Genomic DNA, 26,445 nt, shown 5'->3' with positions numbered 1-26,445 from the left:
CCACCATCCACCAAATGTGAGCATTTAAGAAAAGAACTCTATGATTTCCACAATGGAACCCGAAGGGAATTCTGTGAATAACTGCACTGATCATCCTGCAGTCAGGGCCCTTTCTCTACCTGCCACGTTTGTAGGCTGACAGGTACAAAGGGTCTCCGCTAAGGGAGTAAGGGCAAGGTCATAAGCAGCATATTTTAGAAAAGATGTAAGGCACTGGAATGGTTGTCAGCACATTCACAACATAGGATAGTAAGAAATTCAGACTCTTGGGCAGATGAGAGTTTCTCATTAATGTGTGCTTGAATTGCGCTTTAGAATCTTGACAACAGTGTTCCTTACTCAGCAGACACACCCAGTTCTAAGTACCCACAATCCATGAGCCTGAGGTCTCCATCCAGCCCTGTGTGGGATCATGGCACACAGCTGCTCCATTGCAATGATTAGAAGAGGAAGTTGATTCCATTATTCACATACAAGGATACTTCAAAAAGTTCAAGGGGAAATGGAATAAAAAGGGTAACTTTATTTTGGTGCAAAAAATTGATATCCATGCATAATTTTCCCTAATATTCATTTTCCATGAACTTTCTGATGTACTATAATATTATAAAGCAGGCATCTGATAACCTGGAGAATTAAACTACCCCATTGACTTTTTCCGGGATTAGGCACACAGGTCAGCAAATGACAGAGATCTTCCATTGGATTCTCTTCTGAGGTGAACACCTCTGAAGACCAGGATGCCCCTCATCCAGGCTGTTCCCTGTAGCCTCCATCAAATTAATCCAAGAAGAAAGGCTCTCCTCCCCCCACCATGGGGCTTAACAGTGGACACAGCATGTGGTGTGGTACACTTTCAATCTTAATAGAGCAAAGCCTAGCTTCTGCATTGATGACCAAGGGACTAGGACAGGAGTCCAAGGATCTCAAACACTAAGGTTGTGTTTTTGTCCAGACTCTTCTATACTATTGTCTGCCCTAGGCTGGGTCATAGGGAATACTGGTTAATTTGCTGAACAGGGACTGGATTCCACCACAAAGTTCATGGCATCTCTGCCCCCATGTGTCAGCCAAAGCTGTGCAGCATAGCCTGCTCCAGGATCAGGGTCTCCCTTGAAAATGAGGCACTTGGGAACTGGGCCTTGCTGCTTGTGCTTCCTAGCAAGGACTAGGCATCCTCCTCCTTCTACAAGCATTGCTCTGTCAGCTGGGAGCCCTGCTCAGTGGGGCCACCTGACTGAGCAAACAGGGGGCACTCAACGTGCTCTCTGCTCTGACCAGACACAAACCCTCCTTGGCTCCATGGCAGGTTCATTGGAACAGCATGAGCATTTGGCTTGGCTGTGTATCTTGAGAGCGAGCCTCTCAGAGTCAGGGATAGTTCTGGGAGGCTTTGCCAGCCTTGTCCAGAGCCATCAGTGTGGCAGAGAGAGGAGGTACAAGGCCTCTAGAGGCACAGAAAAGTGGAGCAGCTGTTCTTGCTAAAGAGAAACAGAGGTCCGGGGTCCCTAAGCATTGTGTCTGCAGGAGGAGTTGCCTGGACAGCAGTTGTCACTGCCTCTGAACACACGCAAGGAGGCTGCCTGGCCACAGAGATGATGTCAAGGAAGAGACAGAAGTAGTAGGGAAAACAGGATGGACAAGAGCCTGGAATCAAGAATTGGCATGGGTAATAGATTCCTACCTCATTCCCTAGCAAGGGCTATAGTTTAGGTTAGGGCTTAACAGAGTGAAGAATGAGTGAAGGTGTCCAATACAATGAAGAACAGCCTTCTAGTGTTTACCCATTCCAAAGAGAAATTGATACTAATGAATGGATCTACCATTGAACTTATTTCATCACAACATCCAATAACTCACTTATAGTAATCTCCTGATCCCTGGCCATGTGATTTCAGAAACCTTCCTTTGGAAAGTTGTCTTAGGAGCTGCTTGTAGACCCTGATCATCAACTTCTCCATCTCATGCCCAGAAGCGAGGCAGGGGTGGAGGAAGCACAGACAACCCACCAAATTCTTCCCGCTTTATGGTTATTCCAACATTCCTTTCAGAGAAAAATACCCTTAAAAAATAATTCCGTGTTCTAGGCAAAAATATATACATTTCTCTTTATGCTTCACTCCACTGTGCCTACTAAATTTTAAATTTTTCTAAAGACTGTAGCCATCTTGGATAAGGGAACAACCAGTCTTCATGGCCACTCTCCACTCAGAGTCAACAGGGAGAGGTCCTATGTTGTGTGGAAGGGTCCTCAGCCCTCCCTAATTAGGTATCTATGAGTCTCATCATAGCACAACCTTCCTGTTGCCTGGTTTCCCACCCGACTCCATCCTTACTTACACTCATGCCATGAGAGCTAACTTCTCTGGTGAAAATTTACCTGAATCAGAAATTCCTGTCCAACAACATTATTTTTTGATTCCATCTAGCAAAGCCCAACTGAAGATAATTAACATGGGAATTTGCAGGAGATTTTGTTGTATCTTTAGCTCTAGCTGCCTGTATATAAGCTGAGACAGCTCAAGTAAATTAGGAACTTGGGCAAAGACCATTACATTTAGACTCTGGAAAGGTTGTAGACTTTGAAAGGTGGACACCAACCAGTGACTGACCATTTGCTTCCTGGGAAGCAATTAGGGAGAAGAGAAAGGAAGGTGACAGGAACAAAGTAAAGAATAATGTAAATAGAAGAGAGAGAAGATGAGACATAAGAGTATAAGCTTAGCATAAAAATGGTGTAGTTGTCGTCTTTTAAAACTTTTGCATTTTGAAAGAATATTGTACTGGAATATGTTAAGGTCATCATCTTAAGGATCCTGGGAGCATTATCCAGTAATTAATAAACAGGTCATCAAAACTCTGCCAAGTTGGCTTTTGGAAAACAAAGCTGAGGAAATGAAAATTCAGCCACTCTTGTGGCTTCCATCTCCAGTCCTTTTCATCCTGGCCAAGATGGTGGCCTTGGATGCTCTCTTCCGGTCATAAGCCAGCCCCAGGGCAGCCATGCAGTCGATGAAGAATGTGGTGAAGTTGACGTGCCAGCGATACTCACTGGCAGAGTAGTCGTAGGGAAAGGAGTGGTGGTAGTTGTGGAAGCCCTCACCTGCAACAAAAGCAAAGAGAAATGTCATGGAGCTTGAGTAGATTCCTGTCTTCCTGTCTTTGCACACCAGCTTCCTAGTAGGATACCTGAACCCAAGAGAAATGCCCTGTTATGTAAAGGAGGGGTGGATCCAATGTCTTCTACTCTGTACCGAACAAATCCCTTCAGAGGCACCTTAAAGAAATAACTGATGGGGTTGGTGTTGTGACATAGTGGGTGAAGCCACTGCCTGTGATGCTTGCATCCCATATGGGCACCAGTTCATGTCCCTGTTGCTCCACTTCCTTTTTTTTTTTTTTTTTAAGATCTATTTGTTTATTTAAAAGAGTTAACAGAGAGGCAGAGAGAGAGGTCTTCAATCTGCTGGTTCACTCCCTCAGATGGCCACAATGTCCAAAGCTGTGCCAATCCAAAGCCAGGAGCCAGGAGCTTCTTCCAGGTCTCCCACGTGGGTACAGGGGCCCAAGGATTTGGCCCATCTTCCACTGCTTTCCCTAGCCATAGCAGAAGTGGAACAGATGGGACTCAAACTAACACGCACATGGGATGCCACCCACTATGCCCCTGCTCCACTTCCAATCCAGCTTCCTGCTGATGGTCTGGGAAAAACATTGGAGGGCTGGCCCAAGTGCTTGGGACCTTGATACCCAACATGGGAGACCTGGAAGAAGCTCCTGGCTCCTGGCGTCATCCTGGCCCAGTCCCATTGCAGCCATCTGGGAAGTGAATCAGTGGATGTAAAATCTCTCATCTCTTCTCCCTTTCTCTATAAATCTGATTTTAAAACAAATAATTAAAAAAAAAAGAATTTATGAAGTTCTTGTCACCTCTGCTTATCTGAGAACTTCCATTGGAGGGAGACTGGCAGTTTTTCTTGGAAGATGAGTCAACTACAGAGAAGGGACTACTGCTGAGAATGCAATGTCGGTTAGCAACCTCCAGAGCTTCAGGAAGCATTGACCCAAGGCCTGAAAGGCTGTGTGTGTACGTGTGCTGGGGTGCAGAGGGGAGAGTCCAGAATGAGGAACTTGGGCTCTGCTGTTACAAGTGAGCAGAGGACCCGCCTTCCCCATGGCAGCGGCACCACCATAAGGGTGGGAGCTTCCAATGGAACAGGAGGCAGTGGCCAAACATAGAGGACAGGAGGCCAGCCCAGGGCTGCGGTTTCCTCAGCCTCTGCTGGCGCAGAGTGGGCCGCTCTGCCTTCTCATTCTTCCAGCTTTGACTGGGCTGGGGGTGGTGCTGATAAGATAGACATTCTCTTTGGAAAGAAGAAACAAATTGCTGAAATATTCCCTCTGACCTCCGAGATGCTGAGAATTCTCGGGACAAGAGTTTCACATGGACAGACAGAGAAAAAGAAACTCTGGACTGAGGACAATTCCTGTAGTAGGTAAAGCTGTGGAGTCTCTGCAGAGAGAGGTTGCCGACTCCTGCCAGGACCCCTCTTTCTGAGCTGCGTCCAACAAGGGCACCCTGACCCTTGTCAGGCCAGGGTAAAGGGAAGCCAACAGAGCGGCTGTTGGGCCTTGTGCAGATAAACACACTGCAGATAGAGAGGGAATGACACCGATGGCCAGCAATACAGCCTGTCCTGCAAAGGCAGTGACCCCACCCAGGGCATCTCAAGGTGTGTGCTTCCTGTGTGACGCTGCTCACCCCCAGTGGGAGCTGGGGAGAGGGTGGGCAAGCCCAAGGCTAAGGGTGCTGACAGCAGCAAGGCTCTCAGTGAGCACTCACCTGGCCCAGAGATATCAGTCAGATGCAGATGCAGAGAGAAAACAGAGGAGGGTCAGTGGGTGGAATAAAGATGAGCACATGCGACTCTTCCAGACCTCTCCCTATATATCTCTTCACGTGGCTGCTTTTGGTTTCCTCTGAAGTATCTTGATAACAGACTGCTCTGGCAAATTAATTGAGCCCAAGGAGGGACTCATGAGACCCCTCTTTGTAGCCAGTTAATCAGCTAGAGGCCTGGACTTGTCAGAAGTCTGAAGTGGGGGCAGTCTTGTAGACTGAGCCCTCAGCTGTGGAAATCTGATGCTGTCTCCAGGTAGGTAGTGTCAGAAATGAATTGAATTACAGGACACCCAGCTAGTGTCTTCAGCTGCAGAAATGATTGCCTGCTTGGGGACATGTTATCAAACATGTTGTTGTGGCCAGCGCCACGGCTCACTAGGCTAATCCTCCGCCTAGCGGCGCCGGCACACTGGGTTCTAGTCCTGGTCGGTGCGCCGGATTCTGTCCCGATTGCCTCTCTTCCAGGCCAGCTCTCTGCTGTGGCCAGGGAGTACAGTGGAGGATGGCCCAGGTGCTTGGGCCCTGCACCCCATGGGAGACCAGGAAAAGCACCTGGCTCCTGGCTCCTGCCATCGGATCAGCGGGGTGCGCCAGCCGCAGTGGGCCGGCCGCGGCGGCCATTGGAGAGTGAACCAACGGCAAAGGAAGACCTTTCTCTCTGTCTCTCTCTCTCTCACTGTCCACTCTGCCTGTCAAAAAAAAAAAAAAAAAAAAAAAAAAAAAAAAAACATGTTGTTGTGAGAGAACCTGAACCTGAGCTTGTTGTACATTAATATGCAAGCAGTGTGCTTGCCTGGGTGTTGCTGGATGACCAACACTTCTGACCAGTGGTGAGAAGAGTTCACTGATTGTGCTTACAGAAATCTAATTTGAAGCCTCAGTCAAAATCTGTATCCAGTTCAAAAGAGGGACAGAAAAAAAAAAAAAAAAAAAAAGCTGGTAGAACCCTGTTGTCTTATTTCCTGGCAGTTTGGAGTAGAATTACAGAGAGAAGTTCAGGAATAGCCAAAAGTAGATCAGTAAGCAGGAATTATGGTCAAACTAACTGCTTTATCAGGGATTCCCTAGCAGTCTGGGGGGAATGGGAGTTTCTAGCATAGCATACAGCTAGAAGAGAGAGAGAGAAAGGACAAGAGGGGACAAGATGGGAAGTGGTAGGAAAGGGCCGCCAAGATTCCCTTTGTTCACCAAACAACAGGGTATGAGTGCCACTTACAGGCATGGCACACCTGAACACAGTGAGGAGATAAAGAATGCCTGTTGCAGAGGCACACCTGAAGTATATCAAACTTAATTGTGGTTATTCTACATTTTGTTCAACATGTTTCAATAGAAACTACTCAGCTTTCAGCCACTTCCAGCCATGGTGGTGACACTACTGCTCTAGTTTATGCATCCCCTGAACCAGAAAGCCTGCAGTGCCACTCAGAGGTGACTGGAAGAAGAAACTCCAAGGGATTCATCATGCGTAGCACGTAGATTGCTTTAGAGACTGGAATCAAAAGCAGTTCAGCTTTCGCCAGCTCCTTGCCACATGAGACTTGCTTCCTGACTCTCATAAAGGACTTCCAATATGTTCCCCACAATTTTTATACTAGAAAAAGAGATACAAAGTGGTCATAAAAACATGGTACTGGTATGAAAGGACTTCAAAAAGTTCATGGAAAAATGAAAAAGAGATTTGGGTACAAATTTTTTAAATTGGTATATATAAGGGATGTTTAGAAAGTTTACAAAAATCATATTATGAAAAAATTCCATATGGACTTCAAAATTTTTTGCACCACCATGAACTCTTTTAATTGTATTTCCATGAGCTTTTTAAAAATAATTTTTATTATTTATTTTACATGTAGACATACAAAAAGACAAGAGATAAAGAGAAATAGAGCTCCCAACCACTGGTTCACTCCTCAGAAACCGACAATGGCCCAGGCTGGGCCAGGGCTAAAGTCCACAGCCAGAAACTCATACAGATTTCCCAAAAGGGGTCAAGAGACCAATTATTGACCATCACTGCTGTTTCCCAGGATCTACATTAGCAGGAAGTGGGATCAAGAACCAGAACCAGGAATTCCACCTTGGTACTCAAATGTGAGACACACACATTTAACCACTAGGCTGAACACAAGTTCCCCTTTATCCCATGAACTTTTTTTGATGCACTTTTGTATTTCTGGTTCAAAGACTAATACTATAAGCAGCAGACCACTAGACGTGGTCTTGCTATAGACTGCTGACTTACCCACAGCTCCCAGAGAAACCAGTACATTCTCTCGGGGATCAATGTTCTTGTCATATGGGCGATATCCATACATGTGGGCAACACTATTTATCAGCCAGGTGGCATTGAGCACTACAGCATAACGCAGAAGAGTGGCCACGTACAAGCTGTGTCGAAAAGTTTCACCCCAGAAATACCAGGGCACGAGCGTGGGCAGGATGAAGCACATCAGCAGGACGGCGGGTTTGTAGTACCTGCGTGGGGAGATCACAGGCTGAGCCGGGGCACAGGGGATCCAGACCTGCCCCTGCTGTCCATGCTCCCTGGGCTGGGCCACCTCTTCTCCCTTGCTGTGAGACAGGGTGCGCATCTGTTGGGCATGCCATGATAGGCCCTCACTTTGTGGATGGGGAGATGAGGAGGGTATGGGACTTCTCTGAGGTCACTGGGAACCAGCACGGCACAGATTGGAATGCCTGCCTCCTGGCTCTAGTCCACAGCCTCTTTCCTCTGCACACAAGGCCCTGGTGGTAGGTTCACAGCTGAGATCCAAACCCCAATTCTGGATCAGAGATCCCCAGCCTGGGCCCATGCCCATCTGCCTTTGGGCTCCTTGCTCTTGCCCATCGAGCTCTTTGGCACACGTCCCTGTTTGGAGTCGTGCCTCCATCTCCTGTGACCGCCCTCTAATTCTCTGCTCTTCTTTGCCCCCAGAGAGGCACTGAGTGGCCCTGAACACCTGTGTGTCCATCTGGATGCCTATCCCACTCTTCCTTCTCCCTGGGGACCCGGCCTCTGCCACTCGGCAGAGTGATTCCCTGCCTCCTTCAGCAGTCACATCCTCACTGCATCACGCCCTTCCCAGTCCTGCCCCTGCTTCCCCAGCGTGGATCCCCTGACCCCCTAACTGCTGTCCCTGCCTCTCCTCTCTGGTCCTTGGTTTCTGGCCCCTGTCCTGAGAGTGGCCCTTCTGAAGCAGACCTCACGCTGCCGCTCTGTGCTCAGACCTGTCAGTGCTTTCCTGTTGCGCCCTGAGTCACAGCCCAGGTCTGCCTTTAGGACCCAGTAAGAGGGACACAGTCTGTCTGCAGTGTGGGTTCTGTCACCCCCTGTCCTCCAAGCAGGAGCACCCGTGGCTGGGACACCTGGGTGCTGCAGCTCATTGTCCTCTTTCTGTGTGCACTGTCCCTGTGCACACACGCTAGTGAACATCCCTGTCCCCCAGTGCATTCTCATCCTGCTTCCTTCATAAACCCTTGGAGTTCTCGCCAAGCCACCTCTCCGTCTTCTGTGCCGCTGGTGGTTCAGAAACTGTTCTGCCTTGCGCCCATGGCTATTTGGACCTCGGCTTACCACTCCAGCCCTCCTAGACTACAAACTCCTTGAAGGTGAGGACTCAGCTACATGCATTTTTGGGTCATTAATGTGTCCACGTCAATGAATTCTTGTACTCAGTTGGTTTAATTAAGGTAGCTCAGAGAGGAAGAGCCAGTACCATAGTTTATGGTGGTGGGCCTGTGGGATGTTAACGTTTGGGGTTTAAAAATGGTGATTTTGAACTTGCAAGCCCTTGGAGAAAAACTGGGGTCCCCACGCTCCAGGGGCCGGGAGCACATCCCCAGCTCCATCGCCCCTCACTCACCGCCTCTGGAACATCACCAGTTTCTCGGCTTTGAGGTCTGACAAGTCCAGCAGAGCGCCCTTCTGCTTGACTGCAGGGTGTTTGCGCACAAGCAGCCAGCCCACGTGCGAGAAGAAAAAGCCACGGCGGGAATTGTGAGGATCCGCGTCGGTTTCTGAGAACTTGTGGTGGGCACGGTGGTCTCGGGCCCATTCAAACACATCGTTCTGGAGGGACAGAGAAAGGGATGCAGCCTGAGCGGACGTCCTCTCAGGAGAACTGTCGGCAGAGGTGTCTTCCAGACGCAGCTCACAACACCCAGGAGTCTGGGCCCCTGAGGAGTCCTGGCACCACCTCCCCTCTGCCCCACCCCTGCCACTGAGGCTGAAGAGGAAGGGCCACTCACGCGCCCGGGACCACGTGGCTGTGCCTGTGCCCCCTGCAGGTGACCTGGTGGGTAGAATCGAGGTGAAGCACGCAAAGCCCAGATGGTTTCACTAGGAATGAACACTGTACTTCCGCAAGCAGGGAAGGTTGGAAGAGGTCCTCAGGGACCACCTGATCCCGGGGCCTGGAGGATACAAGGCAGGCTGCCTTGTGGTGCTAGGGTCCTGGTCAGTGGATAGAACTGCAGGGAGTTCCAATTTGGTGGCAAGAGACAGCTCAGACAGCCCAGTGCCAAGGCTGGCATGTAAATCATGGTCGTGACCACATTGCCCAAGAACCTCTGGGCTTCTCTGGGACTCTTCCCACATCCCTTAAAGAAGGTACTAATCTCTCTCTTCCTTTCCTTTGCTCCCAAGGACAACATCACAGCCCTGGCAGAGATTACTATGCAGATATGTTAAGTAAGTGGGCTTTTTCATCATGAAGAGGGCTACCTTGGTTTCCTTTGCTTTCCTCCATGACAAGCTCTATACCACTCCTACTCTGTCCATTGTTGCGTCTTAACAGTTGTGAAAGTTCCTTGTTCCTAATTCCCTTCCTTCTGTCTCAATGACAAACTTTTTATTTCGGCAAATCTTAGTATCTGACTTAGCCAGAATGGCAGCCCATGATAGAGCCTCAACCTTGATCTATGTAGCCTCTCCCTGACTGAAGTCCTTCATCTGTAAGACAGGGAAAATCACCCTCTCTACCTCCTGTGATTGTTGTGATACATGAGTTAATCTGTGTCAGCTGCTCAGCCTTGTGCCAGGCACATAGTACTAAAAACTGTTGACTCTTTTTAGCAGAAAACAAGAGAGTTCACATGTATGTGAAATATCAGCATCAATCCCATGGTGTTGATATCCCAAGATATTCACTTTAATGAGTGAATGTTGGGGCGGCGCCGTGGCTCACTTGGTTAATCCTCTGCCTGTGGCACCGGCATCCCAGGTGGGCACCGGGTTCTAGTCCCAGTTGCTCTTCTTCCAGTCCAGCTCTCTGCTGTGGCCTGGGAAGGCAGTGGAGGATGGCCCAAGTGCTTGGGCCCCTGCACCCGCATGGGAGATCAGGAGGAAGCTCCTGGCTTCGGATCGGCGCGGCGCACGGCCATAGCTACCATTTGGTGAGCAAACCAGTAGAAGGAAGACCTTTGTCTCTGTCTCTCTCTCTCACTGTCCATCTCTGCCTGTCAAAAAAAAAAAATAAAATAAAAAGAGTGAATGTTTACTATCCACTCTCTGCCCAGGATCCGGGGTCAGTCACTGGCTGATGCCCCTTGGCCCTTTATGATAAAGGACCAAAACATACAGACTGCAAGACAGCACCAACCCTGTACATGGAGTGTGTCCTGCTGATCTTCCATTTCCTTGGGCAGCGACTCAGAGCAGTCCACATGCTTTGTGGACTTCAGGACTGAGTCTGCACTTGAAGGGAAACAGGGGAGAGCAAAGTGCCACGGCTGAAATTGTGGCTCCTCTCCAGGTGCCCATCCCTCCATTCTGCTCCCAGGCCATCGAGAGGGTGGAGAAGCAAGGGCTGAGCAGCGCCAGCTCCTTACCTGGAAGGCCATGGTGTTGGCAATGATGAGGAAGAAGCGCAGGGGCAGCCGAGCTTTGTAAGACCGGTGGCTCCACAGGCGATGCGCTCCTGCTGTGATGCCCACAACACTAATCACATAGTAGCTAAATGCTGCCAGAAGAAGAGAGTGGGGGTGTCACCAGCTGGCGCAAGTCCCAGACCCAGGACACTGCTCTGATGCCAGACTGTCTTCCTTTGGCTTCACATAAGGATCTGCTTTCCCCTAAACTCCAGGGACACCTTATTCTCTTGAGGCCCTTTAGTTTTTTACCATTTGAAAAGTGCTATCACTCTCCAACCTCTCTACCTAGGGCTAGAGACAAAGCTAAGAAGTCACAGGAACTGAGGAGTCGGAAAGGCAGGAGAGAGAATAGAACTGTCCCCATCCCCCACTCAGCCACCCAGCACAGTCTGTCTGCAGGGACATCATTCCAGGGCTTACTGGCCTTGACCTTCATCTGGTTTATATGGTATCAGGCCACAGACAACTCCTGTGGAGCTTAGGCCATATGAGAGGGTAGTTAACAAAAGAGCCAGAACAAACTGGACTCAGAAATTGGGGAAGCCCTGCTATTTACCAAATGGTACAAAAGCATTTCAGTGTTTTAGCAAGCAGTGTGGCCATATTAGGAAAAAAAAATCAGTCGTGCATAGAGGTTATATTTGTGTACAGTCTTCAGCTTTGCCAAGGAATATTCCTTAGTTCACTGCACACCTTGAATGGGGTAGCTCGTATTAATATCCTCACTGGGCAGTGGAAGAAATAAATGGTCAGAGAGGTTAAGTGTTTATTTATGGTCACATGGCTAATAAGGAATGGAGCCACAGTCTAAAGGTAGGTTTTCTGTCCACAAGCAGTTCCTGTCCGAGTGTTTCATCCACCACTCTTAAGACTGTGCACATTTCTGGGTCTCTCCTTTGCCAAGTCCTGCTGTCAGCAGACGCTCACTGAGCAGTGCTAAGCTGGACGTTCTGGGAGATGCTCGAGACTGTCAGTGGGGCTCCCCAGCATTGCCTGCCTGCCTTGCCTTCCTCCAGGTCTGCAGTCTCAGGAGGTGGTGGATGTAATCGCTAACTGGGAATTGGGTTGCTGGTGAGGAAGGGGTTTAAAGGATTTCCTCCTCTGGCCCTTTGTTGCCAGGAATCTTCAGCCCTAACCCTGGACTCTTCTGAGAGGATCCAAAATGAAAGAGAAGGCTCTCAAAATAGCTTCAATCATGAGAAATGCTAGAATCACAGCCAGTAGGTAACTTAACATTCTCCTTGGAAATGAAACAAGAAAAGGTGGGGCCAAGCACCTAAACCTTTAAGGTGGGAAGAGAAGATGCCTAAGCTAAAACTTCAGGCCTTCCTCCTCTTCCCTCCTTGTTCCCCAAGACTCAGGCGTTTTGACGTTCACATACCAAGATCGCCATTCCCTGAGCTAAGCCACCCCCCGCAAGTCACTGTACAAGCTCTGTGCTGTTTCTCTGTTCAAAGGCACAGCATGCACACATGGGCAGGCACCAAAATGGTACTAATAGCTTTCCGTCCCTGTACTAGAAGCTGGGTTGACCAAGCAGAGACAGCCTGGTCAAACTCTGGACTGAACATCTATGGAAGGGGCTTACAGGTGGCAAAGCTACTTGATAGAAGGGGTGGAGAGAGGCAGCCAATCTCTCTGGGGAATCCTCTCCCTGCTTTGGAGTCCCCCTGCTGCATCTGAAGTTCTGCTTGTTTCTCAGAGGAGCTAGAAAACAGGTGTACCTCTCACCTTCCACGCTAGAGCCTTTTCTTTTGTGCAGATGAACTGACCTTCTGGCCTGACCTTCTCCCACTGGGTTGCCTCTGCTATAGGGATGACACCATATAACCTAAGGAATCCATCACTCATAGTCCAAAAAAGCACTGTCACCCCCCAGTTGGTTCTAGCAAAAGCTGTAACCTGAGAAATGGGATCTCATTGTGGCACCTGGAGGGACAAAGCTGAAGGGACCGGAACTCCCCACCTGTAGAAGACCTACAATGTCCTTAAGGGAAGCAGCAAATAGCTGGCCTACCTGCCCTTCCATAGAACCATCCTTCCAGATATACTGTCAGAAAGTGCCCCCAACCTGAGGCTGCTCTGGGAAATTTAAGGTTGTCTTCTGGAGAGGGACTCCTGGCTCAGCGCCCCTCAGAGAGCAACAGTTGGCATCCCTGGGTCTACAGAGGTCCCTGCTGCCCCTTCCAGATGGAGGGTTCTGGGGGCAGAGGTGAAACCTCCTGCAAAGTACATGTGTGGTTCCAGGGCACAGGCCCTACAGCCACATGTGTGTGCATCTTTGGAAGAGCTGAGCTAAGGGCAGGCCAAGGACAAGTTGCAATTTGTCTCCCTCATTGTGGCAGCCTCAGGCTTGGGGTACTCAGGACTTTGATGCCCTGGCCTGGCAAGCAAGGATTGGGACCCTGGACCAAGGAGGCCTGGGCAAAGAAGATGCTGCATCTTTGGCTTTTCATGGAATCAAGAGAGGGAGGCTGGAGCAGGCTGCATGGGGAGTGGACTGTGAAACATATTTCTTACTTCAGTCTCACAGTTTGTTGACTGGCACATGTGGCACCTTGGAGACTGGCATAGAACAGTAGAGCAACACATCTGTGTGCCATAAACATAGGAGCTTTCTTCATCCTTCTCTGCAGTAAAGGATCAAGGGATAAGATTGAAACAGTTCTTTGGATACCACCCTTCTGTTCCTCCTCTTCAATGGGTCTTCCTGATCAGTGTTCCCTTGCTCCATCCCCTGAGCGAGCTCCTTATACACCATAAAGACCCTGGTCCCCACCAGGGTCGCAGTCCTCCTAGGTAGGGGTACTGATTGTCTTTTGGCCAAAAGGGCTGGGACAGGAGTCATGCACATGATTCAAACATTAAAGTTCTCAGGGGGGCCGGCGCTGTGGCATAACAGGTTAACGCCCTGGCCTGAAGTGCCAGCACCTCATATGGATGCCGGTTCGAGTCCTGGCTGCTCCACTTTCCATCCAGCTCTCTGCTATGGCCTGGGAAAGTAGTAGAAGATAGCCTAAGTTCTTGGGCCCCTGCACCCATGTGGGAGACCCAGAAGAAGCTCCTGGCTCCTGGCTTCCGATTGGCGCAGTTCCAGCCGTTGCATCCAACTGGGTAGTGAACAAGACCTCTTTCTCTGTGTCACTCTGACTTTCAAGTAAAAAATAAATAAATCTTTAAAAAAAAAAAAGTTCTCAGGAACAGCTCTGACTCTGGCACTCTTCAGTCATGTGGCACATGGTCTCAGGGCTCCCTCCTGAAAACCCAAGTTAAAGGACTTCCAGAATCAACCCTCCTCCCTAACACACATCCTTAATTCCATTAGACTTCATTCCCAATCTAGTCAACTTCTCAGGCAACCATAGAGAAATGCCTGGCAAAACCAGGGCCAGGAGAGGCCAGGGTTCTATGTAAGATCCTGCCTCACTTGAGAGCAGTGAGAAGCCTGGACACGGGCTCAGGAGGGCAGGGACGCTGCTTACCCCAGAGCCAGGTGCGGAACTTGCAGGTGGGAACCAGGGTGATCCCGTACAGGGCTCCCACGTGCAGCAGAGCCATGAGGATGATGTTCCTCCAGACGAACTCCAGCTTGGGCCTGGGGCCCTCCTCGTCCTGGTAGCTGGGGTCGTAGATGTCATCTTTCATTTCAGGGCGGATGTCTTCTTCCGCCGGTAGGGGCGTCTTCTCCAACTTGCCCTCTCCACTCTGCAGGAGCCTGGAGTGGGGTGTGGTGACGGTGGTGGTGGGGGTGTAGGAGCCAGAGACCTGGCCAGGAGGGGAAGAGGAAGAGAGTCAGAGCAGGAGACAGTGGAGGCAGCAGAGTCCACTTCACTCTAATCCAGCAGGGGAGGGGGATAGGAGGAGAGAGAAGGGAAGGGAAGGGAGGGCAGGCTCAGACCCTGGCCCAGCACCCACAGTTGGGGAGGGTGGGCTGTGTCCACGTGCAGGAGCCACAGGTTCCCAGGAACTGTGCAGGGGGGTTGGGGTGAAATCTAGTGGTGAAGGGGATAGGAAGGAGAGTTGAAGCATTTGCACCCTTGTGAACACACAAGAACCAAGTTTTTCTTGACTTTAAAATCTTTTTTTTTTTTTTTTTTTTTTTTTTTTTTTTGGACAGGCAGAGTGGACAGTGAGAGAGAGAGACAGAGAGAAAGGTCTTCCTTTGCCGTTGGTTCACCCTCCAATGGCTGCCGTGGGCGGCGCACCGCGCTGATCCGAAGCCAGGAGCCAGGTACTTCTCCTGGTCTCCCATGGGGTGCAGGGCCCAAGCACTTGGGCCATCCTCCACTGCCCTCCCGGGCCATAGCACAGAGCTGGACTGGAAGAGGAGCAACTGGGACAGAATCCGGAGCCCCGACCAGGACTAGAACCCAGTGTGCCGGCGCCACAGGTGGAGGATTAGCCTAGTGAGCCGTGGCGCCGAACAAAATCTAGGAAACAAATATAGGGGAATCCAGTCCCCAAAGAGCAATCCTCATTTCTACCAATTGAAGGCAACACAACTCAACAAAGGTAGTCAAGTTCTCTGGAGAGTTCTGTTCTGCCTAAAACCCACCCCAGTCACTTGGAAGAACACCCAGCACTTGGAAAGCCACAGTGTTGGGGCTGCTGGTAGGCCAGACTCACTGGGCTGCGTTCTGCACTAGGCCCCGACAGAGGACACTGCACCAAAATGCAGTTTCTGATGCCAAAGCCCACGTAATCCAAAGGAAAACTCAAGGAAGCAGATAGATCCCCAAACAGACCCATTTTCTTTGAAAACAGCAAATTCCAGTGTCCTCTCTGCTGTAACCCTTTCAGAAAATAAGCAGATGTTAACTAATTAGGTTTTTTATTTTTTCTATTCTGTTTCCTGTTCCCACCTCACAAAATGCAGTGTTCTCCCAGAGAGGGCTTGCATTCTGCTCAGTAGGAGAGAGGCGGGCCCAATTTAGCAATCACAAGTCAGAGTCAGTCAGGTCTCTAAACGAATGGTCATTTTGTCTCTTGACAGTCCTAGCAGTGGGCAGATGAACCTAAAGGGCATGGGAGAGGCCCCAAGGACTGGAAGTGCTCACGAGGTAGACTGCTCTTCCCACTGAGCCACTGCCCTGCCCCCCCCCCTTTTTTTTCGCTTTTGAATCCAGAGTTAGTTTGTGCTGTGGAAAAGCCCCTGACCTTGGAGTGGGGGCCGAGGGTTGGTTGGTACAGTGAGAGCACATCTGGCCTGTGGGGCTTCGCAGAGCTGAAGATGCTCTGGGCAAGAGCAGCAGTCGTGACAGGCAGTGACAGTATCCTCTAAGGAAGCCTCGGGTTCTGAGTCAGGTAAGAACCGGCAGGAAGGGGCACAGGGGATGCCTGGAACCACAGACAGCAGCAAACCGCATATGCAGTGCCGCCACGTCAGGACACTCTGACAACCGCTCAGGTGGGTGGCAGATACAAGGTGAGTGTAGGTCGGTGGGACCCGCACAGTGAGATCTTTTACCACTACTCAGAATGGCAGACAATGTGAAACTTATGACTTGTTTATTTCTGGAATTTTCCCCCCCTTTTTTTTTTTTTTTTTTTTTGACTGCAGTCAGTTGACCACAGGTAACTGAAACCATGGAAAACAGCACTTTAGAGAAGGAGGCCTACTTTACTGCAGGGGGTATGAACCCCAGCTTTCATAAGTCCCTAGGAGCATTTGTGTTCTAGCCTGTTTGTTGCTCTTTCCTGTGTATTTGAGTAAGGGAAAAATCATTGGCTAAGTTGGCCATAGAGGTCTCAGAGCCGCCACTTGGCTGGGGGGCATGGTTCAAACATTGAAGAGCCAGTGTAGTACACGCCATGAAAAGTGACAACTGCTGAGCCAGGGCAGGCATTTCACCGAGCAGCTAAGATACTCAAGTTCCTGGGTTTGATTCCTGGCTCCAGCTACTGACTCCAGCTTTCTGCCAATCCAAGTCCCTGAGAGGCAGCATGATGGCTCCAGTGATTGGATTCCTGCCACCCGGGTGGGGAACCATTCTTGGCTCTTGGCTCTTGGCTGTAGCACTGGCCTAGCCCTGGGAATTGCCAGATTTTGGGGAGTGAACTGGTAAATAGGAGCCCTGTCTCTCTCTCTCTGCCTCTCAAACATACAAACAAACAAACAAACAAAAAACTTACAAAATGTTCTGAGTTTGTGGAAAAACTGGAATAAAAGATACATTTATGTAAATAAAAAAAGAGTGCTGTGAGAGGGCCTGACAACATCCGTGTGGTGACAGAGCACTGTGAAAGCACCACACGACTCAGCCCGTGCCTTCTCCCTCTCGGGCTTTTACCTCAGCTCTGAGAAACACAAGAGCTCAAGTGAAATGGGATCCTTCATCTCTGAAGAATTGAGTTCTCCACCTTCTGGCTGAACCAAGCTTTTACACATAGAAGCATTAGCGCCCGAAGCTAAAAAGACTTGTAAACATGGTGAAATCTTATTAATGATAATTCAGAGTCATGATGCCTAGTCTGTGGAAATTCCCACAAAAACAGTAGAGCATTCAAAGAAGTGCATTTAAAAATGAAGGATCTTGCATTTGGCCTAGCAGTTAGGACATTCTTGTCTCACATCAGAATGCCTGGGTTTGATGCCGATCTCCAGCTCCTGACTCCAGCTTCCTGCTTGTCTAGACCCTGGAAGGCAGCAGGTGATGGCTCAAGTAATTGGGTTCCTACCACCATGTGGGAAACCTGGATTGTGTTCCTGCTTCCAACTTCAGCTCCTCAGCCATTGCAGGCATTTGGGTAGTGAACCAGCAGATGGGCGCTCGCTCTCTCTCTCTCTGCCGCTGAAATAATATTTTTTCAAAGTGAAGAATCTTGGATTAGACTCACCTATGGATACCTATTGATATGCAGGAGTTTCTTTAAAAATGCAAAAAAAGGCTGGCCCCAAGGCTCAATAGGCTAATCCTCCACCTGCAGCGCTGGCACCCTGGTTTCTAGTCCCAGTCAGGGTGCCGGATTCTGTCCCGGTTGCTCCTCTTCCAGTTCAGCTCTCTACTATGGTCCAGGAGTGCAGTGGAGGATGGCTCAAGTGCTTGGGCCCTGCACCCACGTGGTAGACCAGGAGAAGCACTGACTCCTGGCTTCTGATTAGGGGGGTGCGCTGGCCCCAGCATACTGGCCGCGGCGGCCATTGGAGGGTCAACCAACGATAAAGGAAGACCTTTCTCTCTGTCTCTCTCACTGTCCACTCTGCCTGTCAAAAATAAACAAACAAACAAACAAAAAAACATTGTCTCTTTAAAAGACTCTATGAAAGGCAAATGAAAAGTTTAAGGGTCTAGCTGATTCAAAAAAAAAAAAAAAACCTCACTTTTTTTTGTCTATTTACTACCTTATCTGAAGTCAAAAGGATGGCTGTATAAAGTGTTTATGAATATTAGGCCCCAACTCGAGATATGGTTCTTTTTCAGAATTATCCATGCTAATTCCAGGCAGGCATGGAAAATGCTTGTCTGCCCTGATCTCAGTCATTCAGGTGAGAAACAGAAGCTCAACTGAAAAGCTATTGTTCTCCAACACAAGACTTGCAGGCATTCTACCAGTTTGGCGAGGCTCATCTGCGTACCATCTTGTGAAGTTGTGTAGTGAATTTCTGTGCTTTTGTGTTGCTGTGGCATCATTTCTGAGCTGCCTCGGTTTCTCACTGGCTCCTAATTTTCTTGATCCCGCCTCTCCTAGGGAATAGCCAGCTTGATAGGTTGGCAAGGGCAGGGTTAGAGTTTATAGCCACTTTCCAGAGAGAAACCCCAAGAGCAGTTAGAAGGAAAGGCATCAGATTCAGTTTTAGCAGAAATGAACGTTTGTCTACCCAGATGAGCTTTGGAAACATTTGGACCTGAGGTTTAGACCATAGCCTCTAGAAAGCTGAACTCTGATAATAGGCAACATGCCTTAATCTCTTTTGTGAAGAAAACTTGCATTCTTTTTCCATGCTTTTGAGACTCCATTTTCCACCAAAGCATCAACACATTGGAAATGCAAATTTAGAGTGACCTCGTAATAATTGCTTAGGAAAATAGAAGAGGAAATTGAAAGATTGATAGGCTAAAAGGGGAAGGGAAACTATTTGGAAAGTGACAAATGAAAACTGCAGCTCTGCTTCTGCCTGTGTGTTTTTGTCTGTATACACATACATTATATGTCAAGTATATGTGACATTTTCCTACCTTGGATGATAATGGCAAAATTCAAAAAGAGCTCCATTTAACTGCCTTACAGAAATTAAAACACTTAAATGAGTAGTCTCAGAAACTAACTTAAATGCCTTTTTATTTAGTTCATGTAATCTGACATAATCTTTGGAAAATAAAGCTAGTTTTAAAATTTTTGATAAAAATAGAAATGTCTCTAGAGTTGTCAGCATTAATTATAATGCTAGCATACATTTCTTAACCTAGATTTACTAGTCAAACAAGTTGTTATCTCATAAATATTTAAGTTGATAAAACTATAGCTCCGGGCCGGCGCCGCGGCTCACTAGGCTAATCCTCCGCCTAGCGGCGCCGGCACACCGGGTTCTAGTCCCGGTCGGGGCGCCGGATTCTGTCCCGGTTGCCCCTCTTCCAGGCCAGCCCTCTGCTGTGGCCAGGGAGTGCAGTGGAGGATGGCCCAGGTGCTTGGGCCCTGCACCCCATGGGAGACCAGGAAAAGCACCTGGCTCCTGGCTCCTGCCATCGGATCAGCGCGGTGCGCCGGCCGCAGCGCGCCGGCCGCGGCGGCCATTGGAGGGTGAACCAACAGCAAAAGGAAGACCTTTCTCTCTGTCTCTCTCTCTCTCACTGTCCACTCTGCCTGTCAAAAAAAAAAAATAAAAAAAAATAAAAAAAAATAAAAAAAAATAAAAAAAAAAAAACTATAGCTCCAACCCACGAGCAGAATACACAGTGCAAATAGTTACTCAGTGCATGTCAGTCGTTCAAGTAGTAAGATGGGGGACACCATGTTAAGCTTTGGTTCCCTTGTTTCTGTGCATTTTCGACACTGTCGCTCCCCCTCTTCGCGGAGGAACAACACAGGACCCTGCGCTGTTCTTTTGTCTGCTCGGCCCTCCCCGGGTTTGCTGCTGGTTCTTCCCGGGTTGGCTACCGACCCTTCCACAGAGGTCCCCCTGCCACTTTCCCCACTTCCGCGGGGGAGCGGCACACCACCTGCCGGCTCTCTCGGGGGCTGCTCAGATGTTCCTCAGGTGTTCCCGTGTTCCCCTTAGATGTTCCTCGTGCATGTTGTCTCTCTCCTCCTTTATAGTCCTCTTCCACCAATCCCAACTCTGCTACCCACACGCTGAGCACGCTGCTCTCCTCCAATCAGGAGCAGCTCCTGCAGCTTGTCAAGTTGTTTGCTCCTCTCCCAGCATCATATTGTGGGAGAGCAGATGCATAGAATAAGTCTTAATTCCAGTAACAGTCTAGTCTGAGTTGCTCCCCACAGACACTTGCCTGATTTGTCAAAAAATAACCTAACGAGTGAGTGTTTGGTGCAGCAGTTGAGACCTCATGTGGGATACCCACAATACCATATCAGAGTGCCTGGGTTTGAGTCCCAGCTCCACTTCCGATTCCAGCTTCTTGCTTATGTGCAATCTGGGAGGCAGCAGGTAATGATTCAAATATTTGGGTCCCTGCCACCTCATGGGACACTTGGAATGAGTTCCCAGCTCAGTGCAGAATTTCAGTCTGGCCAAGCCCTTGTTATTGTGGGCATTTGGGGAGTGAACCAGCATATAAGATCCCCCCCCATTCAAATAAATAAATAAGAAAATAAAAGACAGAACTTTCTGGAAAAATCTTTTTTTTTTTTTTTTGACAGGCAGAGTGGACAGTGAGAGAGAGACACAGAGAGAAAGTTCTTCCTTTTGCCGTTGGTTCACCCTCCAATGGCCGCCACGGCTGGCGCGCTGTGGCCGGCGCATTGCACTGATCCGATGGCAGGAGCCTAAGATGATGGTTTGTTTTCCATCAAATAATTTCCATCAAATAATATTTCCATCAAATAATTCAAACACAATGGTGAAGGATGAAAGACTTATAGAATGGCAGATGTCCTAAACAGCACTCTGGCCTCGAAAACAGCCCTTAAGCCATTTGGATCTGGCTGAAGAGCCCATGAGAGTATTTTAGGCATGGAAAGCCAAGACACTCTGGCAAAAAAAAAAAAAAAAAAAAAAAAAAACACCCTACCTAAATGAAAGATCTCTGCGAGATCCCAGTAGAAAGAATGGGCCATCAAAGAAGGAGGTACCTTTCTCTAAAGGGAGGAGTGAACCTCCACTTTGACTGTGACCTTGTCTAAATAAGATCGAAGTTGGTGAACTCAAAAGGCTTCCATAGCCTTGGCAACTCATGACAAGAGCATAGGGAGATTACTGACACCATAAACAAGAGTGTCAATTTGTTACGTCAACAACAGGAGTCACTGTGCACTTACTCCTCATGTAGGATCTCTGTCCTTAATGTGTTGTTCAATGTAAATTAATGCTATAATTAGTGTGGGTTCAAACTGTTGAAATCTTTACTTAATATATACTAAATTGATCTTCTGTATATAAAGAGAATTGAAAATGAATCTTGATGTGAATGGAATGGGAGAGGGAGCAGGAGTTGGGAGGGTTGCGGGCAGGAGGGAAGTTACGGGGAGGAAAAAGCCATTGTGATCCATAAGCTGTGCTTTGGAAATTTATATTTGCTAAATAAAAGTTACAAAAATGAAGTTTTCATCGTTTCAAATACCTTTTCAGCAACTAAGAATATTGAAGTTATGTGTGAAGTCTAGTAATAGATACCCATGAAATGTCTGAGTCATTTCTAAGCAAGTTAAAATAATAAAACATTAAATGCTAACAATTAGTTTATATGTATCTTGGCATCTTGTTTTTAAAAGGTATAGATTAGCTAAATATATTTGGATCTGTTACTATAAATGAAAAATTAAGGTAACACATGCCTTTAGAAATTATGAAATGACAAGTGCTCAGATAAAATACATTTACAATGCTTGATAGTTTTCACTAGAAATAAAGTTACATTGCATAAAATGTTCTAACTAATATAAAGTATCATAAACCAGAAATAATAAGGGAAACAACTCCGTATGCAAGAAAAATAAGACATGTTTTGGTAAGAGAAACCTATGTGAAATATGTGATTTCATTAAGGGAAAAACAGTGATGTTTGTCCTTAAATTGAATACCTGGCTATTCCAATTTGAGAAAGAGGAAAAGTATAGGACAAATAACTGAAAGATTATAAGAAGTTTGGGGCTGGTGCCATGGCTCACTTGGCTAATCCTCCGCCTGCGGCCCCAGCATCCCATATGGGTACTGGGTTCCAGTCCTGGTTGCTCCTCTTCCAGTCCAGCTCTCTGCTGTGGCCCAGGAAGGCAGTGGAGGATGGCCCAAGTCCTTGGGCCCCTGCACCCGAATGGGAAACCAGGAGGAGGCACCTGGCTCCTGGCCTCGGATCAGCATAGCTCCAGCCATAGTGGCCATTTGGGGGGTGAACCAACGGAAGGCAGACCTTTCTCTCTGTCTCTCTCACTGTCTAACTCTGTCAAATAAAAAAAAAGAAGATTGTAGAGGGCTTAGGTAGAAAAAGAAATTTATGTTTGATCAAGCTGTCTAAAATTGGAGGGGAATTATTTCTACATTATTTAAAAGATTGTACATCAATAACAAAAGCACACTGAGGTAAAACTAGAATTCATTGTGCTCTTGATAAGATATGGGGAAAGGTCTGTCTTTATCTTTTAGGTAAATGGCCTAAAAAACAGAGATTCTGAATTATCAAAGGAATTTCTTGTGCTTCTTAGGTCCTTGATTACTTAAGAAAAGTGAGTTGTCTCAATATTGAAAGAGTTAAGCTTTTATTCAAACCTACATCACCTTTGGAATTTGCCTTTAAATACTTTTATTGTCATTTTGACCAAATAGATAATCAGGGTCATTTAAAATTTTTTTATTTCAACACCTTTGAAAAACTTCTCAAAATCAAATTCTGAATTAGGACTTTTAGACCTTAAATTTTTGGAATTCTTCAGATGGGTCTGTGGAAAACTTTGAAGGATATGTCTCATCTTGCAATAGGTAGATATTAAACTATTTTTGGCTTATTGAATATTCAAATTATGTGCGAAACATTGTCAAATAAGTGACAGTAAGTATTCTTTAACTTATATTTATGAGGCCAGCGCTGTGACATAGCAGGTAAAGCCGCCGCCTCCAGTGCTGGCATCCCATATGAGCGCTGGTTCAAGTCCTGGCTACTCCACTTCCAATCCAGCTCTCTGCTGTAGCCTGGGAAAGCAGTGGAAGATGACCCAAGTCTTTGGGCCCTTGCGCCCGTGTAGGAAACCCAGAAGAAGCTTCTGGCTCCTGGCTTTGGATGGGTGCAGATCCGGCTGTTGTGGCCAATTGTGGTATGAAACAACGGATGGAAGACCTCATTCTCTCTCTCTCTGCCTCTCCTCTCTCTGTGGAACTCTTTCAAATAAATAAATAAATATGTTTTTAAAAAGTTATATTTATAGATATGTTATTGATACAAGTATTCTAAAACTTGTATGAGGTTTCCAGAAATCTAATATGTTACAAGTCATAATTTCAATTATTATTAAATTTAAAAAGTCACATGTCACAGAAATAACCGAACTTCTTTGCTACTTCTTATCCAATTTTTAAGTATGACCATTCTAAGTTTTATTACCTATAGTTGTTTCTTTGATTCTTCTCCAAAAGTGTTTGCAATCAGCTACAGTTCAAAATTGTTTCTTCAAGGAGATTCATGGAAAAGACTGGAATATAGGTTTCTGATAACTTTAAGTGTATAAACCATTGGACTGGGTAAGAATTTCCAGAAACCTAATGAAGAAACTGATAACTTCATGAAAATCCTAACCAAGATTAAGCAGAACAAGGATTAATTAAATGTTACTGGATAAACTGATTAGGATAGTTTTTTGACTTTTTATTTCAATTTTGCCAATCCTTTAAATGTTTCATTTTTCAAACTAAAGAAAAATTTTTTCTTTTAAACTATCTATAGCTTACAGCAATTGCAAAGGAAACTTTTGTGAAAAAAATGGAAATATTTTTCTCTATACCTGAACCCTTCAGAATTCAGAAACTAACCAACTTATTTTAATATGGTTATTTGCATAGGCTCAATAAGTATCTGCTCTTTATAACAGGTACAATTGGAAATACTGGTTTTGTTACTAAAGCTTAAACTGGGATGTCATATTTGCAGATATCTATAGACTGAATCTCTGTGTGTGCTGGCAAAGGCTGAAGTCTGCCTTGATTGGACTTCTTGGCCTTGAGAAGTTTTCAGAAGTCCCGTTTGAGATTCCTATCAAAATCCCCAGCAAAGCAAAATTTTAAAAAAGCTTATGTGGTCAAGCAGTATTCTTGTTGCACTTGTATATAAATAATCAGGCCATCTTTGATGAGACTAAACTTATTTTGTAAACAGATGAGTGTGGCTGTCTTTTTGGTAGAGCAACCAATGAAGAGAAAAGAAAGACATTTTGAAGAAAAACTATAGTATGTCTGTTACAGCATTGTTCATTGTTCTTTAGGATTCTCCAGTCCAGTTTTCTCCTATGAAATCACTAAGAACAAGAGCTGCTCTGGTCCCGAAGTGCTATAAGTGGTGCTGGACAACTTGAGGTAAATGTCAACAGACGGCCCTTGTGCCTGATGTGTGAGCCATGTAGAGTGTTCACTAAAATACCCATGGCACCAGGATGAGAAGGTAATGACTTTCTGCTATGGTTAGCTTTTCCCTAGACACTGCAGTAAGATTCTCCATCTTAATAAGACTCTTAATGCTCTTCATTTTTCCTTGCTTATGCCCACCTCTTTTCATTTGCCAGGACCGTGCTGTAATCAGTACCTGCTGTGGCAACATAACGGAGTGTTGGATCATTCATGTCAGACTCAAGTCTTTCCACGTCCTGAGAGATAGATCCTTTAATCCGCCCAGTGGCTACCTTTAGCAACATCCCTAATGCAACTGTTGTTCACTTTGCACTAGTAGTCCATTTTATAGTGTGAGACTTCAAAACCCACTTGTTCCCACTCCTGTTTTAATGAAACCCAGTCATGATGTGCTAGATAATAGAATCAATACACGCTATTCGAAGAGAAAGGAGTCTGCACTTGCTGTCACTTCTTATTGCGAATAGATAAACACATAGGTATTGTAGACTCGGTTGCAAAAAATTAAACAGGATGCTTGGTTACAGTGGGTAGCCTCCTCATCTGGCTCATTCTTTGATATGTTCTATTTTAGCTGATTTGGTTCATAGTGACCCTGGCTAATAAATGAGCTCCAGACTCCTCTTTATAAGCATAATAGTAGTTTCTCTGGAGCACTTTTTTCTCTGAAGAGTTTCAAATGTTTGTATGCAGCCATCTGTTGAAATGTCAGATGGTCTCTAGCTAAAATGGCAAGAGCTCAAAGAAATGCATGATCATGAGGACACTGTAACCTATGAATGTTGAGAATGGAAGCCCAAAATGGTAGTACCGGAGAGTAGTGCAAATGCCCTGAGTTTTGGACACAGTGTCACTTGAGTGAGAGCCTGACGGGAGCAGAGCAAGGGACTATAAAGCAGCAATTATGGGAGACCATTGTTTTGGACAGAGCTCTCCTGCATTAGGCTCCAACAAATCTGACCAAGCAAAAATGGAGGCACACATGCTTTAAATGTCACATAATCAAATCAGAATTTTAAGGAAGCAGAAAGATCCCCAAACAGAGCACTTTTCTCCTGGAAACAGTAGATTGCAGTCTGTTGAATCAGTAACAAGGAAGTCCTTTCTGCTTTAACTCCTACAAAAACAGTAACCTGAAGTAATCTGTTAGCCAGTCAGCTTTTATATTATTATTATTGTTCTTATTCTGTTTTCTTGTTCCAAGCTTAAAAAGCCCACTGTCTTGCTATTGGCCAAAGATTTTATTCTGTTTTTGGGGAATGGAAGTTACTCTATCCCTTAAGTGAAATAAGAGCCCATTCCATCTATAAGGAAAATTGTCATAATTTTTTAAAAACAGATTAAGAAACAACAGTTGGGAATCAAGTTCCCAAAGTACAAAATCTGCAACTGAAACAGGATGGCCCAGTCCTTCCAGGAGCTCTGGGTCCTGCCCTCCACCTACCAGTCCGCTGGAGGCTCTCTCCCAGCCAGGGTGCGGGGCCATCGCTTGGGAGCTCACCTTCTCCTGCAGCAAGTGGGCCGGCATCTTGGCTCTCAGGTGCTGGGCTCACTTTCCCAAGGCTGAGACTGCAGAACTGAGTTCGGGACCCCTGTCAGGACAGAAGTAGACTTCTGTTCTGCAGCCCGCTCGTGCGCAGCAATTCGCAGCAATGCACTCGGAACCCTTCTCTGCCTGGCACGCGCGGTGGTGCGGTGGCTGGGCCCAACCCTGCTGTGGTGGATCTCCCTGCGCTGGGGATTTAAAGGCCAGAGCTGGCAGTGGGTGACCCTGTCGCGATTTCCTCAGACACCTTGTATGAGCTGCCAACAAGGGTCAAGGTGCACAGAACTGGCTGGCTCAGGCAGCCTCGCGTGAAGGTGAGGGCGGGACAAGGGAGGAGACAGAAAGCTGAGGCGGACATCGACCAAGACAGGACTTAGGGATGCTGCAGACACCATCACC

At 47.1% G+C, this 26,445-nt stretch overlaps 1 protein-coding gene across 2 annotated transcripts; it reads right to left on the bottom strand.

Moving 5' to 3' along the window:
• Positions 1-503: 503 nt before the first annotated feature.
• LOC100357419 (stearoyl-CoA desaturase) lies at positions 504-26,445 on the bottom strand. Of its 2 annotated transcripts, none has more exons than XM_070057402.2 (6): positions 26,002-26,445; positions 14,260-14,542; positions 10,736-10,866; positions 8,770-8,975; positions 7,149-7,381; positions 504-3,103 (listed from the first exon to the last, which is right to left on the bottom strand). In XM_070057402.2, exons 1-6 carry the CDS (start codon positions 26,026-26,028, stop codon positions 2,904-2,906), a joined length of 1,080 nt encoding a protein of 359 aa, XP_069913503.1. In that variant the 5' UTR covers positions 26,029-26,445; the 3' UTR covers positions 504-2,903. The 2 variants fall into 2 exon arrangements, with proteins under 2 accessions (XP_069913503.1, XP_008268567.1); XM_008270345.5 differs by having other exon boundaries at positions 25,945-26,165.

The sequence above is a fragment of the Oryctolagus cuniculus genome, chromosome 15 (genome assembly GCF_051225735.1).
Source record: "Oryctolagus cuniculus isolate XC-2025 breed Fujian yellow rabbit chromosome 15, ASM5122573v1, whole genome shotgun sequence".
Classification (NCBI taxonomy): Eukaryota; Metazoa; Chordata; class Mammalia; order Lagomorpha; family Leporidae; genus Oryctolagus; species Oryctolagus cuniculus.
This window is presented reverse-complemented; position numbering and strand designations above follow the sequence as displayed.